The sequence below is a fragment of the Camellia sinensis genome, chromosome 9 (genome assembly GCF_055761805.1).
Source record: "Camellia sinensis isolate YWXY chromosome 9, ASM5576180v1, whole genome shotgun sequence".
Taxonomy (NCBI): domain Eukaryota; kingdom Viridiplantae; phylum Streptophyta; class Magnoliopsida; order Ericales; family Theaceae; genus Camellia; species Camellia sinensis.
Window position 1 is genome coordinate 166,360,151 of NC_138969.1, and position 14,938 is coordinate 166,375,088.

Consider the following 14,938-nt stretch of genomic DNA (forward strand, 5'->3'; position numbering starts at 1 on the left):
ACTCAACCTCACAAACTGATACACGTGAACCATTAATCTGAATTTGAGAACCTCTATATAGATCACATATATAGCACATAGCAGGAAAGAGAACAAACACCCCTATGGGATCATGTCATAGCTTTGAAATGATCTAGAGCTTCACTATTCAACCAAGTGGTATCATACATCCTAGAAATAGGAGAGCATCTTGTCCTAAGTTGGGAAGGTGCTATAACTCACTATATGTGCAGGGTTGGCTCTACCCTAGGAGTTGAAGTCAAGGTGACGTCACTAAATAGTCCATTGGTTAATAACCAAGTAAGATCTTAGGAAGTCAGAAGAGTCAATATAGCTTCTCTTCTGAGTCCGATAACCTTAGATAGCGGAGCTACCTTTTTGACAGATCTTACAGGTATTAACTGTGAGAACCCGTATATAAAAATAAAGTAAATAATTAAATAATAATAATTTTACAATCTCAAATATTTTGATGGTGAATCCTAAAGTAAAAATTAAATATTGTTAGAGGGTATTTTAATTAATTTTAAACACACGATATTAAAGGTTAATAATAATAATAATAAAACCCTAATCTCTCTTATTTGTTCACAACTAAATAGCCACAGTCATGAAAGAGGGAGAGAGACAGAGAAGAGATATTGGGGAGAAACTTTCAGCAACATTGGTGAGTCAACAACTCTAAGGTATTGTCCTATTTTATTATATTTTTATATTGTGATGGTTCTTGTGTGTAATCTGCTTGTTGTTGGGAAGGAACAGGAGAAATGGGTGTGTTGTTTCGGTGCCAAGTCAGTGATTGGTGATGAGAAATAATGGGGGTTGATCTTGGTCCACAAAAAAAAAAAAACTTTTACACACAAATACAAACTTTAAAAATTAAGAAACCATAACAACGGATGAATTTTGAACTAACATTTTTATAGTAGCTTAATAAAATATTGAATTTCATTCCAAAATTATTTTATAATTTTTGGGAGTTAAAATCCATATAAACGGATGCGTTCAAATCTGTCTAGAAAACTAATACAAAATAGTAACTTCGGAAGTGTCGTTCTCTTTGGATATAAATCCGAAAATTATCAAATCAGCCTCATTAGAACCGGTTCTGAGTATAGTTTCTTACATTTTTGGCCTTGCGTAGGTTTCTTGGGTATACTAAGAGAACCATTAATTTCTTTAAAGTGCTGCAGAAAGTGACCTGTTCGGATATAATTAATTGTAAATAATTATTTTGATAAGTAAATCAAGTAAAACCAATTGTGTTTGAAACTTAGGATATATTAGTTGATATCTGGAGGGTTTTGGAATTTTTCTAATGGCGTGGAGTGAGTTTTTAATTTTGAAATTTAGCGAATGAATTGGGAAAACTTGTTTAAAATTTTGTTTTATCTTAAAGTTACTTTTAATTAAGTTTCGATCTGAATCCATGTCTTGGGTAATTTTAGACCTTGAAAACATGAACTTAGGTATTATTTAATAATAATGGTGAGTTGGGTTGAGCCGTGATAGTGTGATTTAGCTTGGGGTTACTTAGTTTGTTATTCTTTTTTGTATTTTTGAGTTACTAGTGACATGTAGTTTTCGTACTTGGTTCATGGCACTAGTTGGACTTTCTTATTTGGTTTGAGGATTATATTATACTGTGTTCATGTGAGTAGTTGCATGCTACATATTTTTATAAATGTTGCCCTACCCTTAACTATTGGAAAATTAAATTGTTGTTTCAGGACATTGTTTTGATAAATTATTATAGTGTCAATGGAATTAATTCTGAAATATGTGTATACTCGGCATACTGTAAACTATTTGTTATGGTCTCATATTTATAATGGTGAACTGCCATGTTTTGTGAAACTGAATTGTATTGATTATTGGCACCCTCTGTATATAAAAGTTCCTGGAAATTATTCCATTGAGTGGTGACTCTGGCCACTACGGAATAGATCCGGGTTAGACTGTGATGACTCTAGTGCTCAACGATTATTACAAGGAAAAGACCTAGGCTAGGCTAGGCTAGGTGATCTTTAATCGAATCATCTTAGAGAAAAGGCACGGGTTGCCACCCCAAGGATGACTCTTGGTTCGATATTGGATCCAATGAGCTTATTGCCTTGAGAATTTTGTGGCATGTTACTTGTTATTCTTGGTACCCAGAAAATTATTGGTGATCATGTTGTAATTTGTTTTAAGTGGAGAATGTCATTTGTTATGTTCTTGAGAGACATGACTGTCTTAATTGTCGAACTGTGGAACCATCTTTTTGAAACAGACTGCCTTTATTAAAACGGTATACCAATCTAGTTTATGTGATACATATATATATATATATATATATATATCTTATTTTGGAATTGAACCTTGTTTTTAAAACTGTATTTATTATCCATGCTTATACTCACTAAGCTATCAGCTGATTTAGTTGTTTGTCATTTCCAGGTGATAGAAGGACTTAGAGTGGACTCATGGCATAGCGGGGACTCAATTACATGGACCTCTAGGACATCATTTTTTTTTTATGTTTATTTTTCAGATTGTTATGTCAAGTTCGATATATTTTTATTGAGGTTCATTTAGGATTATTTAGGGTCACAAAAAGATTATCTGTGTTCCCATCATGACCTGGGCAACACAGGGACTTTAAGCACACTAATGCAATGAACATATAAATATAAATAAAACTCATATCATGGAGTTCGAGTCAAGGTTTCTTAATATCCTAGTAGAGTCGCCAAAAATTGTCGCATGCCCGGGGGGTACCTGAGCGTGCTAAACAATTTAGATCCTCGATTTCTTTGATATAGTCTTACGAGTGCAATGTGAAGCATAGATGAGAGTCCAGATTTGACAACTTTTATAGAAAATTCATTTTATTGCAAAAAATTTGCCAGAAATGGACTGTATCACCAGATCTTAGAGTCACCACCTAATATTTTGAAATAATTAGGAAACTCGTGATTCGTGCCAAGGCCACTCTTCATCGTAACCGGAGATGTCTCGGTTCGGAACCTTCGGTATGAGGGGGGAAAGTCATTAATTGAGTTACTCCCGTTCACCCGATCAAAGATCGGCCTTTACTAAACCATAATACAAATTTTATAGACAGTATAGATTCATGCTCTGATTATTTAATAAATCTAAAAACTACTATGTGAAGCAAACAAGTATAGACTGTGTTGTTCATTTTGGAATAGTTTGATTTCATGTATTTTGAAAGAGTTTGAATAATGTTCAACTCAACAGAAATTGAGCTGACAAACACGAAAATCGATATTATTCTAAATTGAACAATACAACCTCCATCCACTAACATTCATAGAGATATATCAAATAAACAAATATCCACATGATAGGATGCTAAACATAGTAAGAAAAACACACAAAAGCGGGATGTTAAAGCATAAAAACTTACATATTTATCGATGTCTTGCGAGCAGCTACAAAGCAAAGTTATCAAAATATAAATGATCTTATATACAAAATCCTAATGCAATTCACTCATGAAATGCAACTAAAGATTCGACTTTTAATATATGGCATGTGAGTCATCTTAAGAATATGAGGTAGCGCACATAATCACATAAGAATTGATTAAATCCATAAATGCAAATTTAGTCGAATCACGATGCATGAAACATGGATGCAAAGTATGGATATGATGAAAAGACAATATATGCTGCATATTTACAAATAAGGAAAGCAAGTAAAAGAATGGGATAGAAAGAAGCAATGGTGAAGAATTATTACATTATTTGAATAATTACATATCCGAATAAGGGAGGAGACAAAGAAAATATTACATCAAAATAATATGTCACAAATCTCTTAAATTAAAAGAAAAACAGAAACTTCATATTCAGAATTTCTCCATTTTGACCTCACGGTTGTATTCGGAACGGTTTGTTTAGCTTTGAACAAGTTTTTTTGTATAAAAAACAGCCCTAAATTACCTTTCCGGGGAATATTTCGTTAGAGAAAGGAATATTCCGTCAAGACGGGGAATATTCTGTCAGTGCTGATTGTGATACTGACATGGCAGGTTTGCTAATGTGGCATGACTAGATTGGCCCATGCTAATGATGTGGCGCTAAGATGACTATACCTAATGCTGACATGGTGGGTTTGTTAACGTGGCATGACTAGATTGGCCCGTGTTGATGATGTGGCGCTAAGATGACTATACCCAAAAAATAAATTCAAGGATGCCGAAAGAAAGAATTTGAACCCCTAACTTAAAGACACAATATCCTCCACCTTAACCATTCTTCCAAAGCAACCCTTGCGATATATTTCCCTCAAAATATATTTAAAGACTAAAACCAGCAAAAGTAGCAACATTTATGTTTCTTTTTATTTTCCTTCTCTTTTTTTATTTTTTCATGATAAATGTAATAAAATTAATAAATAATATACATATACATTAGAGATGTGCATGTTGGTTTCATCCACCACTGCACCAAAAATATATATATTACAATATGATAATATATAATATAATATAATTATTAAAGAAATTACATCTCAACCAACTTAAATCATATTTTTATATCACATATTTAAATACATATTCTAAAACAAAATCTAAGGAACAGGGGCTCAACCTTCCACTTCCACAACCTAAATATCACATATTTAAAACAATAAAGAGAATACAAGAAAATAAATGAAAAGATTGCAAAATTCACCTTTAGAGAAAAAGATAAATTTTCTTATTATCAAACTTTCTTCTTTACACCCTCTTAGTTATGGTGTATGCTTTGGAATCTCAGCATGATCTTTCAAGTTTTAACTTTAATGTGGTTTTGGGTGTTATATATCAGTGAATAGAAAGGTTGATTAAAACAAATTTTGATTTTTGAAAATCAATTCTCTCAAGAATTTTTTAAAACAATTTCTTTTCTTTTTCCTTTATTCTTTCTTTTCTTTTTTCTCTCTCCACGTTGAGCTTCTCCGGCTCTCTTTTTTCTTCACCTCTAAATCATGAACCCCTCCCTTGCCTTTTATGGGCAAAATTATCAACAAAACAAAAACAAAAACAATAAATCTAAATCATGAACCCATTCCTTGCCTTTTATAGGCAAAACTATCAAAAAAATTAATAATAATAAAATAGTTTAGATATTTATATAAGCCAAATTTGATTTCTCTTCTTCTTCTTCTGATTCTTCTTGTTTTTTTTTTTTTATTTATTTTTTGTTTTTTTTATTTTTTATTTTTTTTGGAGGCAAGTTTGATTTATCTTCTTATTATTTTTTTGGAGGCAAGTTTGATTTCTCTTCTACTTTTTCTTTTTTATGTTATTTTTTATTTAATTAATTTTAATATATAATATAAAATTTTTAAAATATAGTATTTATACTAATTTATGTAAAATTATAAAATACGAAACTAATAAAATATATTTTAGTAGTCGAAAATAATTTGGCTGAAATGGATAAAGGTTGGGATTAAGTCTTAAATTCAATTTTTCTATTGAGAAATTCATAAAATAATATATTCTAATTTTCATTCTCGAGTGTTCAAAAGAAAGTTTCTGAGTCTTAAAACCAGTTAAAATTGAGTGTCTACAAGTTTGTTTATTGAATCAATCTGATTTTATTTATTATTTATATGATTCATACACAAGCCCATACAGAATGAATATCTCGTATTACCAAAATAGAACCAATAGTAAGCCTTACCAAGCGGAACAGAATGTACTTCTTCCAAACTCTGAGAGAAGGCAGATCATTTTGATATATTATAAAATTCACTGCACTCGGGTTTTATACCACATTCTTTTCTTATATTAGTGCAACAAGTTCTCAGTTTTTAGTCCGCTGATAGAGACATTTTGACTGTCATAATGTCAATGAAATGAAAGAATTGTGAGCATAAAGGTAAGTCAAGGTGTGGAAATCACCCCATGACTATTCCACCAACCATATCCTTGGGCCCGAAGCTATTTAACCACTCCAGGACACCTTTAAAACAAAGCAGCACTCAGCAAGGCTGCACAAGATGGGTGTCCAATGTAAAAGTCCTAGTTCTTTTCTTTCATTCTCATTCCTCTTGTTTGTCTTCTTCACTTTTCCATCACAATACTGCTCTGCAACTGATACTTTTACTCAATCACAACAAATCTCAATAGGACAAACTCTCATCTCCTCTGGCCAAGTCTTCAAGTTAGGCTTCTTCATTCCCGGTAATTCTGGTAAGCAGTATATTGGGATATGGTACTTCCACAAACCAATACCTGTTCGCAAAGTTGTGTGGGTGCTAAACAGAGAGAATCCATTTTCATCAACAGACTCTGCCTCAAGTCTAACAATTGGTACAGATGGAAATCTGAGGCTACTCGATGGCATGAGGAACACCGTCTGGTCAGCAAATGTTTCTGTCCAGTCCAACAACTCAATTGCAGTGCTTTCGGACAAGGGAGACTTTGCTCTTAAAGATAATGTCTCTGGATTGACCTTGTGGGAGAGCATTACCTATTAAGGTGACACTTTCTTTTTGGGCATGATGGACTGAACACCAAAACAGGAGAGAAACGCTTCTTCTCTTCCTGAAAGACCGAAGAGGACCCATCACCTGGAAACTTTGTTACCGGGTTTTCACTGGACACACCACCACAAGATTTCACTTGGAATGGTTCCAGGCCGTACTGGAGAAGTGGTCCATGGGATGGATCGAAGTTCATAGGGATCCGGCACACTGACCAGGGCTATGCCAATGGATTCAACCTCCTACCTGATAAACAGCAGGGAATTGAGTATCTCACAATGGACATTTATAACACCTCTTATGTCAAAATTATGTTCATAACACCAGCAGGAAATTTGAAGATAATGCACTGGGAGGAAAATGTAAAGAACTGGTTTCTCTGTTGGGTGGAACCGGAGAATTCATGTGATGTTTATGAGGTTTGTGGACCTTTTGGGCTTTGCAATTATGATAGATCTCCAATTTGTCAATGCTTGGATGGGTTTGTCCCCCAGGCAACTGAGGAGTGGATGGAAGGAAATTGGACAGGTGAGTGTGTGAGAAAAACTGAGCTACTATGTCAAAAGAACATTAGCAGCTTAGGATCAGGAAAAGCTAAAATGGATGGGTTTAGGAAGCAGAGCGAGATGAAGCTGCCGGCTCATTATGACTATTTATACAATGAGGATTCCTCAGGTTGCCCGCAATGGTGCTTGAGCAACTGTTCCTGTGTGGCATACGCATATGTGACTGGAATTGGGTGTATGGTTTGGTCTGGAGGCCTCATGGATGTTCAGCAGTTTCCATATGCTGGAAGCTACCTCTTCCTTCACCTGGCCTATTCGGATCTGGGTAAAGTTAATTGTGTTGGGCTTTAATATCTTCAGATTAGTATGCTCTGTTTATTTCGGTGGAAAGCATTTTCCTAAACGTTTTTTAGAAAATATTATGTGTAGAAAACATTTTTTTATATTTAGTATCTTCTTTAATGTTTTATTCGTCATTTTCTTTTTTTTCTTTTTTCTCAGAAAAAGATAAGAAATATGAAAAATTCATCATCGTCTTTGCAACAATTTCTGGGGTTGTCTTGTTGGGTGCCTTCATGTGTGGTTTGCACAGGTGGAGAGCAAATCAAAGAGGTAAGAATGGGTTTTTTTTTTTTTACATCATGTACATGAACGCTTCAATAATGTTTTAATTTTTGAGATGGGTATTTTCTTCTGAAACTAATTTGTCATGGCCATCATTTTTCTCTTTCCTCTCAAAGTAAAATGATGATTTCCATTTCACTAAAATTATAAGGGCTCGTTACTACTTATCCTTCTTGTCACAAGATTAGTTTGAAGTAATTTTCAATAATGATTTCCATTTCATTTTCATTTATTTTCTGTAAAAAATACAAAATTCTGCTCTCTTAACATTCAGATTATTTGACAGAATCTTTTAGTTCAATAAACTGCAAATTTTATAATTTTTAAGGCACTGTAATCTGAGAAACAACAGGAAGAAAATTTTAAAAAAAATTTAAGCTGCCAACACAAAAATAGCATAGAAAAAAGAAAATAATCTCTTATCAGCTGCTATGTCATAAATTGGAGGATGAAGCACTATGAGAAATCTAAATAATTTTCTGTTCTATGGACTATGGTTCGATATTTAACATCAGTAAAGAGAAAAAAGAGGATGAAGCACTTTGATGTGGTTGATAGAAAGGACACCTTGCAAGACCATGTCATACATTGGGAGCCATCAGAGCTACCAATGATTGACTTTGATAAAATAAAAGTCGCTACTAACAACTTCAGCTGAACAAACAAACTTGGGGAAGGAGGATTTGGACCAGTTTATAAGGTAATTTTATTCTTTTCTATGAGTACATGAATTATGACACTGACTACATGGACAAGTACCATCTTCCCATTGAATAACTAATAAACATTGTGGACCACAGGGGAAGCTAGAAGATGGGCAAGAAGTGGCAGTGAAAAGACTTTCAAGGCATTCAGGACAAGGCGCAGAAGAGTTCAAGAATGAGATCGTATTGATCTCCAAACTGCAGCATAGGAATCTTGTCAATCTATATAGATTGACAATACCATTTGGAATATTGTACATTATCTTGACTAATCTCCCTATGTTTTTCCATAAAAAACGTAACGAGATTAACTCAGTTTCAAGTAGGAGTGAACCATACGTGAAATATTCCCTAAATAACTATTTTAACTGGGCACATTTTATTTCCACTCTTACTCAAACATAATTTTTTTAAAAAAAATGAAAGCACATTGTAGAGAATGCGTCAGTTAAAAAATGAAAAAGAAAATCAAACATCAAAATTTACAATCTTCTCATCTTTCTTCATGTAAATTTTTCATAGCTCATTCGATATTGTTACTACAACTATGTCTAGAACTGAGGAAAGAAATTTTAAGACTTGTTTTCGTCTTTGTTCTCTTATAAATTGGTGGTATAATGTATGGAAAGGATTGATCTAGATGAATGCTTCTTTTTAACTGTCATACTTCTGGTTAGATGAAACGAAAAGGGTGTGGCTTGATTGGGCTAAACGCTTCCACATTGTTCAGGGTATTGCCAGATGGCTTCTTTATCTCCATCGTGATTCTTGTTTAAGGGTTATTCACAGAGATTTGAAGACCAGCAATATTCTCTTGGATGATGACATGAATCCAAAAATTTTTGACTTTGGGTTAGCAAGGACTTTCCGAGTGACACAGGAGCTACCAAACACTCACAGGGTGGTTGGAACATTGTAAGGATCCTTTCTTTTCTTCAATAGATTCTGCTCATCTTTTCCAATTATTTTCCCTACTTATGAAGTGATGTATGACATGGAACATTTTATGTTTGAAATATTACAAATGAAAGTATAATGGAAGTAACCACTAATAGGGATCACAAAAGGCTTACTGCTTTGCAAATGGGCTAAAATTATATTTCTTGGATTGGGACGGAGACTAGAGTTACAAATAGACTAGTTACTAGATTATTTTGACTTCATTAGATAAGTATTATTTTTGTTCATCCTCTAGGTGCCTCATCTAGTGAAAAGGCAATGGAGTATGTTCCAGTCTATTCAACAACATTTGAATAAGTTACAGCAGGACCATGGGAATGTCATATAGCATGAACAACACCTTTACTTTTAATTGCCAATGAAAACCCTTTCACGTTTGCTTCTTAATTATTCTACAACAAAGTCCTGCAAGGTGTAAAATTACTTCCATTTAGCTCTTTAACTGTATTGGCTATTGCTAAAAAGCAAGGATTATGAGTGCTCTCTCTTTTCTCAACCTTCTATTAACGGCTCCTTCTCCCGCCGATTACTTACCTCTATTATTGAGTTCTTATGCCAACATTTTGCGGAGAAAACAGATCAAAAGAATGATCTCAACATTACAGAAAAGCATAAACGTCTCTTCTATTAGCACATTTATAAAGTTATCTTCCCTTCTTTTATGTTGAATTTCCAGAACAAGCAAACCACTAGAGTAAAATCATCTTTTATATAAAAATCCTTACTTGCTTCTATATTTTTTTAGGCAGTATAAGTGATTCAGAAAATAATTGTGTCTCCTTTTAAGAATATAACATTATGTTTAATTATTGGAAGCCTTATAATCTTAGGTAAGCATAAATGTAAAAATTTCCAATCAAATACAATGGCTACATGTCTCCCGAGTATGTAATGGAAAAGCTATTTTCAGAGAAGTCGGATGTCTTTAGCTTTGGTGTTTTGCTGCTAGAGATTGTCAGTGGCATGAAGAATACCAGTTTCCATTATTATGAAAAATATGTGAACCTCCTTGGTTATGTAAGTGCAGCTTCACCTTTACGAGCTTTCAAACACTGTCAATCATCACCATTATGTGGTTCTAATAATTTCATATATGAAACTATTCCAGGCATGGCAATTGTGCAATGAAAACAGGGCATCGGTCATAATGGATAAAGTAATGGGCGACTTATGTTCGGAGTCAGAAGTAATGAGATGCATACGTATTGGCCTTCTTTGTATTCAAGACTGTGAGAACCCGAATATACAAATAAAATAAATAATTAGATAATAATAATTTTACAAATCTCAAATATTTTATTGTGAATCTTTAAGTGTGAATTAAATATTATTAGAGGGTCTTTTAATTAATTTTAAACTTAAAATAAATTTATGGTGAAAATATTTAATTTAGAGGCAAGATTTATTATTTAAAAATTATATATATATAGAGGATAAGTTAGTAAGTATATTTTGTTATATTAATAGTTATATTTTATTTAAATTAATGGGTTAAAAAATAAAATAATATAACGAGATAATAATTTAGAGCCTTTTTGTTTAGATATATAAAGTAACCCTAGGTTGCCTAATGCAATGTATAACAGCAGCCACAGCAGCCGCGGGGAGAGAGAGGTTGAGAGAAAAGAAGAAGAAAAAAAAAGGGGGCTGCAAACAAGGAGTAACTTTTGGGTGTGTGGTAGGTCTCTATCTTTCTTCTTCTCTTTGTTTTTGTTCTTTATCCTTACTCCATTATTATTTAGTTCATTGATGGAGAGGCTGTGGGTTTATGTATTTTGTATATATATATACTGTTAAGAAATATGAGGAGTTAAATTCATGTATAATGAATGGTGTAATTCTTAGCCCAAAAATTCTGTACAGAATCGCAAACTTTAAAAATCAAGAAACCATATCAAACGAATGAATTTTGAATTGAAATTTTTACGGTAGATTAATTACATATTGAATTGCATATCTGAATTTTTTCATAATTTTTGGAAGTTAAAATCCATATAAACTGATGCGTTCAAATCTGTCCAGAAAACTGGTTTTAAACAGTAAGTTCGGGAGTGTTGTTCTCTTTGAGTATAAATCCAAAAATTATCAAATTAGCGTCATTAGAACCGGTTACGAGTATAGTTTCATACGTTTTTGGCCTTGCGTTGATTTCTCATGTATACTAAGAGAACCGTCAATTTCTTTAAAGTGCTGCAGAAAATAATCTGTTTGGGCATAATTAATTGTAAATAATTATTTTGACAGGAAAATCAAGTGAAACCAATTGGGTTTGAAACTTTGGATATATTAGTTGATATCTGGAGGGTTTTAGAATTTTTCAAACAACGTGGGTGGGTTTTTAATTTTCAAAGTTAGCGAATAGATTGGAAAAACTTTGTTTTTATCTTAAAGTCACTTTTAGTTAAGTTTCGATCGGAACCCATGTCTTGGGTGATTTTAGACCTTGAAGAACATGAACTTAGATAATATTTAAAAGTAACGGTGAGTTGGGTTGAGCTGTGTTAGTGCGTTTTAGTTTGGGGTTACTTAGTTTATTATTCTTTTTAGTACGTTTGAATTAGTAGTGACGTATAGTTTTAATACTTTGTTCAGGGCACTAGTTGGACTTTCATACTTTATTCGAAGATTATATTATAACGCTTTCAGGTGAGTAGTTTCATGCTACGTAATTTTATAAATGTTCCCCTACCTTAAACTGTTGGAAAAATCAATTGTTGTTTCAAGACTAAGCTGTTTTGATAAATTGTTATATTATCAATGGAATCAAATTATTTCTGAAACATATGTGAACTTGGCATACTGCAAACTATATGTTTTGGTCTCATGTTTATAATGATGAACTACCATGTTTTGCGAAACTGATGTGTATTGATTATTGGGACCATATGTGTATTTAGTCAAGGGAAATTATTCCACTGTGTGTGTTGACTCTGGCCACTAGGGAACAGATCCGGGTTGGGCCGTGATGACTGTAGTGCTCAACGATTGTAAAGAAAAGACCTAAATTAAACTAGGTGATCTTCAATCGGATCGCCTTTGAGAAAAGGCCCAGGTTGCAACCCTGAGGATGACTCTTAATTTAGTATTAGATCCAACGGGGCTTATAGCCTTGAGAACTGTGTGGCATATTATTTGTTATTTCTTGGTACCCAAAAAATTATTGGTGTTCACGTTGTAATCTGTTTTAAGTGAAAAATGTCATTTATCATGTTCTTGACTGTTGAACTATAGAACCTTCTTTTTGAAACAGATTGTCTTTACCAAACTGTATGCCAATCTAGTTTCTGTGATATATATTTTATTTTGGAATTGAACCCTGTTTTCAAAATTATATTTGCTATCCATGTTGCTACTTACTGAGCCATCAACTGACTTAGTTGTTTATCATTTCCAGGTGTTAGAAGGACTTAGAGTGGACTCATGGTGTAGCGGGGACTCAATTGCATGGACCTGTAGGACATTCATTTATATTGTTTTAGATTGTTATGTCAAGTTTATGCATAGTTCTTTTTATTTTTATTGAGGTTCATTTAGGATTATTTTAATATGTGGGCTGTTTATATCCCATAAGTTTGGATGGTATTAATTACGGTTGGTTTTGCCATTTATACTTATGACTTATCATTGGATTGAGTTTTGATTTATTTATTTATGGGCTATCATTAGATTTATTCTTTGTGATTTTGGGTTCATATTTAGGCTTACGTGTGCCTTAGGCTGAGTCCCTGTGGGCCATGGCCGGTCATGCCCCGATTTGGGGTGTGACAAAGACCATGCTGCCGATAGGCCAACCTTTGGTCACAATGCAACAAATGTTCTTTGAATAAGGTCTCTATCTCGGTTATTGAAGGGCGATGACCAATTAACAAGCAAATCATGGTAGGAGAAGTTATAATCGCCCACCCCGTCGGAGTTGTCAGAGTCCACGAACAATGTCAAACATTACCACGCAACAAATGTTATTTGAATAAGGTCTCTATCTCGGTTATTGTAGGGCGATGACCAATTAACAAGCAAATCATGCAGGAGAAGTTATAATCGCCCACCCCGTCAGAGTTGTCAAAGTCCATGAATAATGTCAAACATTACCCTAAAGCATAGTAGGAGAAGTTAGAAAGTTTAAAATTATACAAAATCGAATATTTTCATTTTTTTAGATACTCAGACCTCGTTTGGCAAGTTAACATTTTAGCGAAAAAGTCAAAAAGTTACTAAAAAGCCAAAAAGCCTATAACCTATATAAAAAAGTCAAAGATTCTATTTTCTCTCTACTTTTTGCACATCTTTTCTTAAAAAGCCAAAAAATACCCCAAACATACTATTTTTTTTTAACTCATATTTTAGCTAAAAAGCCAAAAAGTTACTAAAATAGCCTTTGGAAAAAGTTTCCGAACATATGTAATTTGTTTGGAGATATAATACCGGATAGTTCTTTTTGTTCGGAATTGAGATATGAAGAAGTTAAAAAATTAAATGTTTAAAAATACAGAACTAAACATAGACAATTTATTCGGGTATTAAATACTGAACAATGTTAAATAATTTGGAAACACAATGCCGATTATGTGAAATATTTTTAGAAAGTTTCCGAATAAATGTAATTTGTTTGATATTGAATTTTCGAAAAAATTCCAAAAAACTCACTTACCAAAAACCATGAAGATGAACTGGAAACCTACATTCTCCATAAAATAAAATCAAATAAAAAATAAAAAAATTGTAAACATTTTCTTCATTATCCATTGTTGACTTCAATTAAAAAAAAAAAAATAGAATGCAAGAATAATAAATTTAAAGAAAATAAGGTTAAATATGAAGATGTAAAGGCACTACAGGAAAATACACCTTTGGCGACTAAATTTTTAGTCGCCAAAAGTCCCTTTTTAGTCGCCAAATGTCAAATTTCCACTTTCCCCGACAAAATCTTTTAGTCGCCGGGTTTGTCGCAAATAGACGGTCGGCAATACCTTTGGCGACAAAAAAAACTTTTAGTCGGCAATACACAGGTTTTCAGCGACTAAGGTTTTAGTCGCCAATAGTCAATTCCATTTTCGGAAATTATACCTTTGGCGACTAAACTATTAGTCGCTAATAGTGAATTATTATTTTTATTATTTATACATTTGGCGACTATTTTTTTTTAGTCGCCAAAAGCATTTTTGAAAAAAAAAAAAATTTTCCTTTGTGCCTCAGAGCTCCCACGGTTCGAACCTAGGACCTCCAAGTTCCAAACCTTAACCATACACTCCACCCCACTATGCCACTGAGCCATCTCATGACTATAATTGCAACTTATATTATTTATATATTACTTTCATCAGTATTAATACACAACTATATATATAAATGTAATTATATATATTCAAATATAATTTATGTAAAAAATAAATTATTTATTAAAAAAATTTTAGATCACTTTTGGCGACTAAAAAAATTATTTAGTCGCCAATTGTATTATTTTTGGGCTACTAATTAATTTTCCGTCGCTAAAGAAAACCATTCCGCCTAAAAACCTACCCTTTTGGCGACTAAACTTGTTTTTGGTCGCCAAAAACCTCCCCCTTTGGCTACTAAAGTGAATTTTAGTCGCCATAAACCTGTTTTTAGCTACTAATTTTTTTTTAGTAGCCAAAAAGCTTGACCTTCAGCGACGAAACT

General features: G+C 33.1%; 1 protein-coding gene and 1 pseudogene across 1 annotated transcript; both read left to right on the plus strand.

The window, feature by feature from the left end:
- Positions 1-5,995: 5,995 nt before the first annotated feature.
- LOC114269093 (G-type lectin S-receptor-like serine/threonine-protein kinase SD1-29) lies at positions 5,996-9,216 on the plus strand. The gene is made up of 3 exons (XM_082887949.1): positions 5,996-7,317; positions 7,494-8,316; positions 8,417-9,216. Exons 1-2 carry the CDS (start codon positions 6,765-6,767, stop codon positions 7,661-7,663), a joined length of 723 nt encoding a protein of 240 aa, XP_082744075.1. The 5' UTR covers positions 5,996-6,764; the 3' UTR covers positions 7,664-8,316; positions 8,417-9,216.
- On the plus strand, positions 8,110-9,239 carry LOC114269102 (G-type lectin S-receptor-like serine/threonine-protein kinase At1g61370 pseudogene; annotated as a pseudogene).
- Positions 9,240-14,938: the final 5,699 nt, after the last annotated feature.

Excerpts from the sequence above, each read along its gene's own strand:
- LOC114269093 (XM_082887949.1), top strand. The coding sequence starts at position 6,765 with ATGGACATTTATAACACCTCTTATGTCAAAATTATGTTCATAACACCA. Across the intron at positions 7,318-7,493 it reads CCTGGCCTATTCGGATCTGG|AAAAAGATAAGAAATATGAA; the intron begins GTAAAGTTAATT and ends CTTTTTTCTCAG.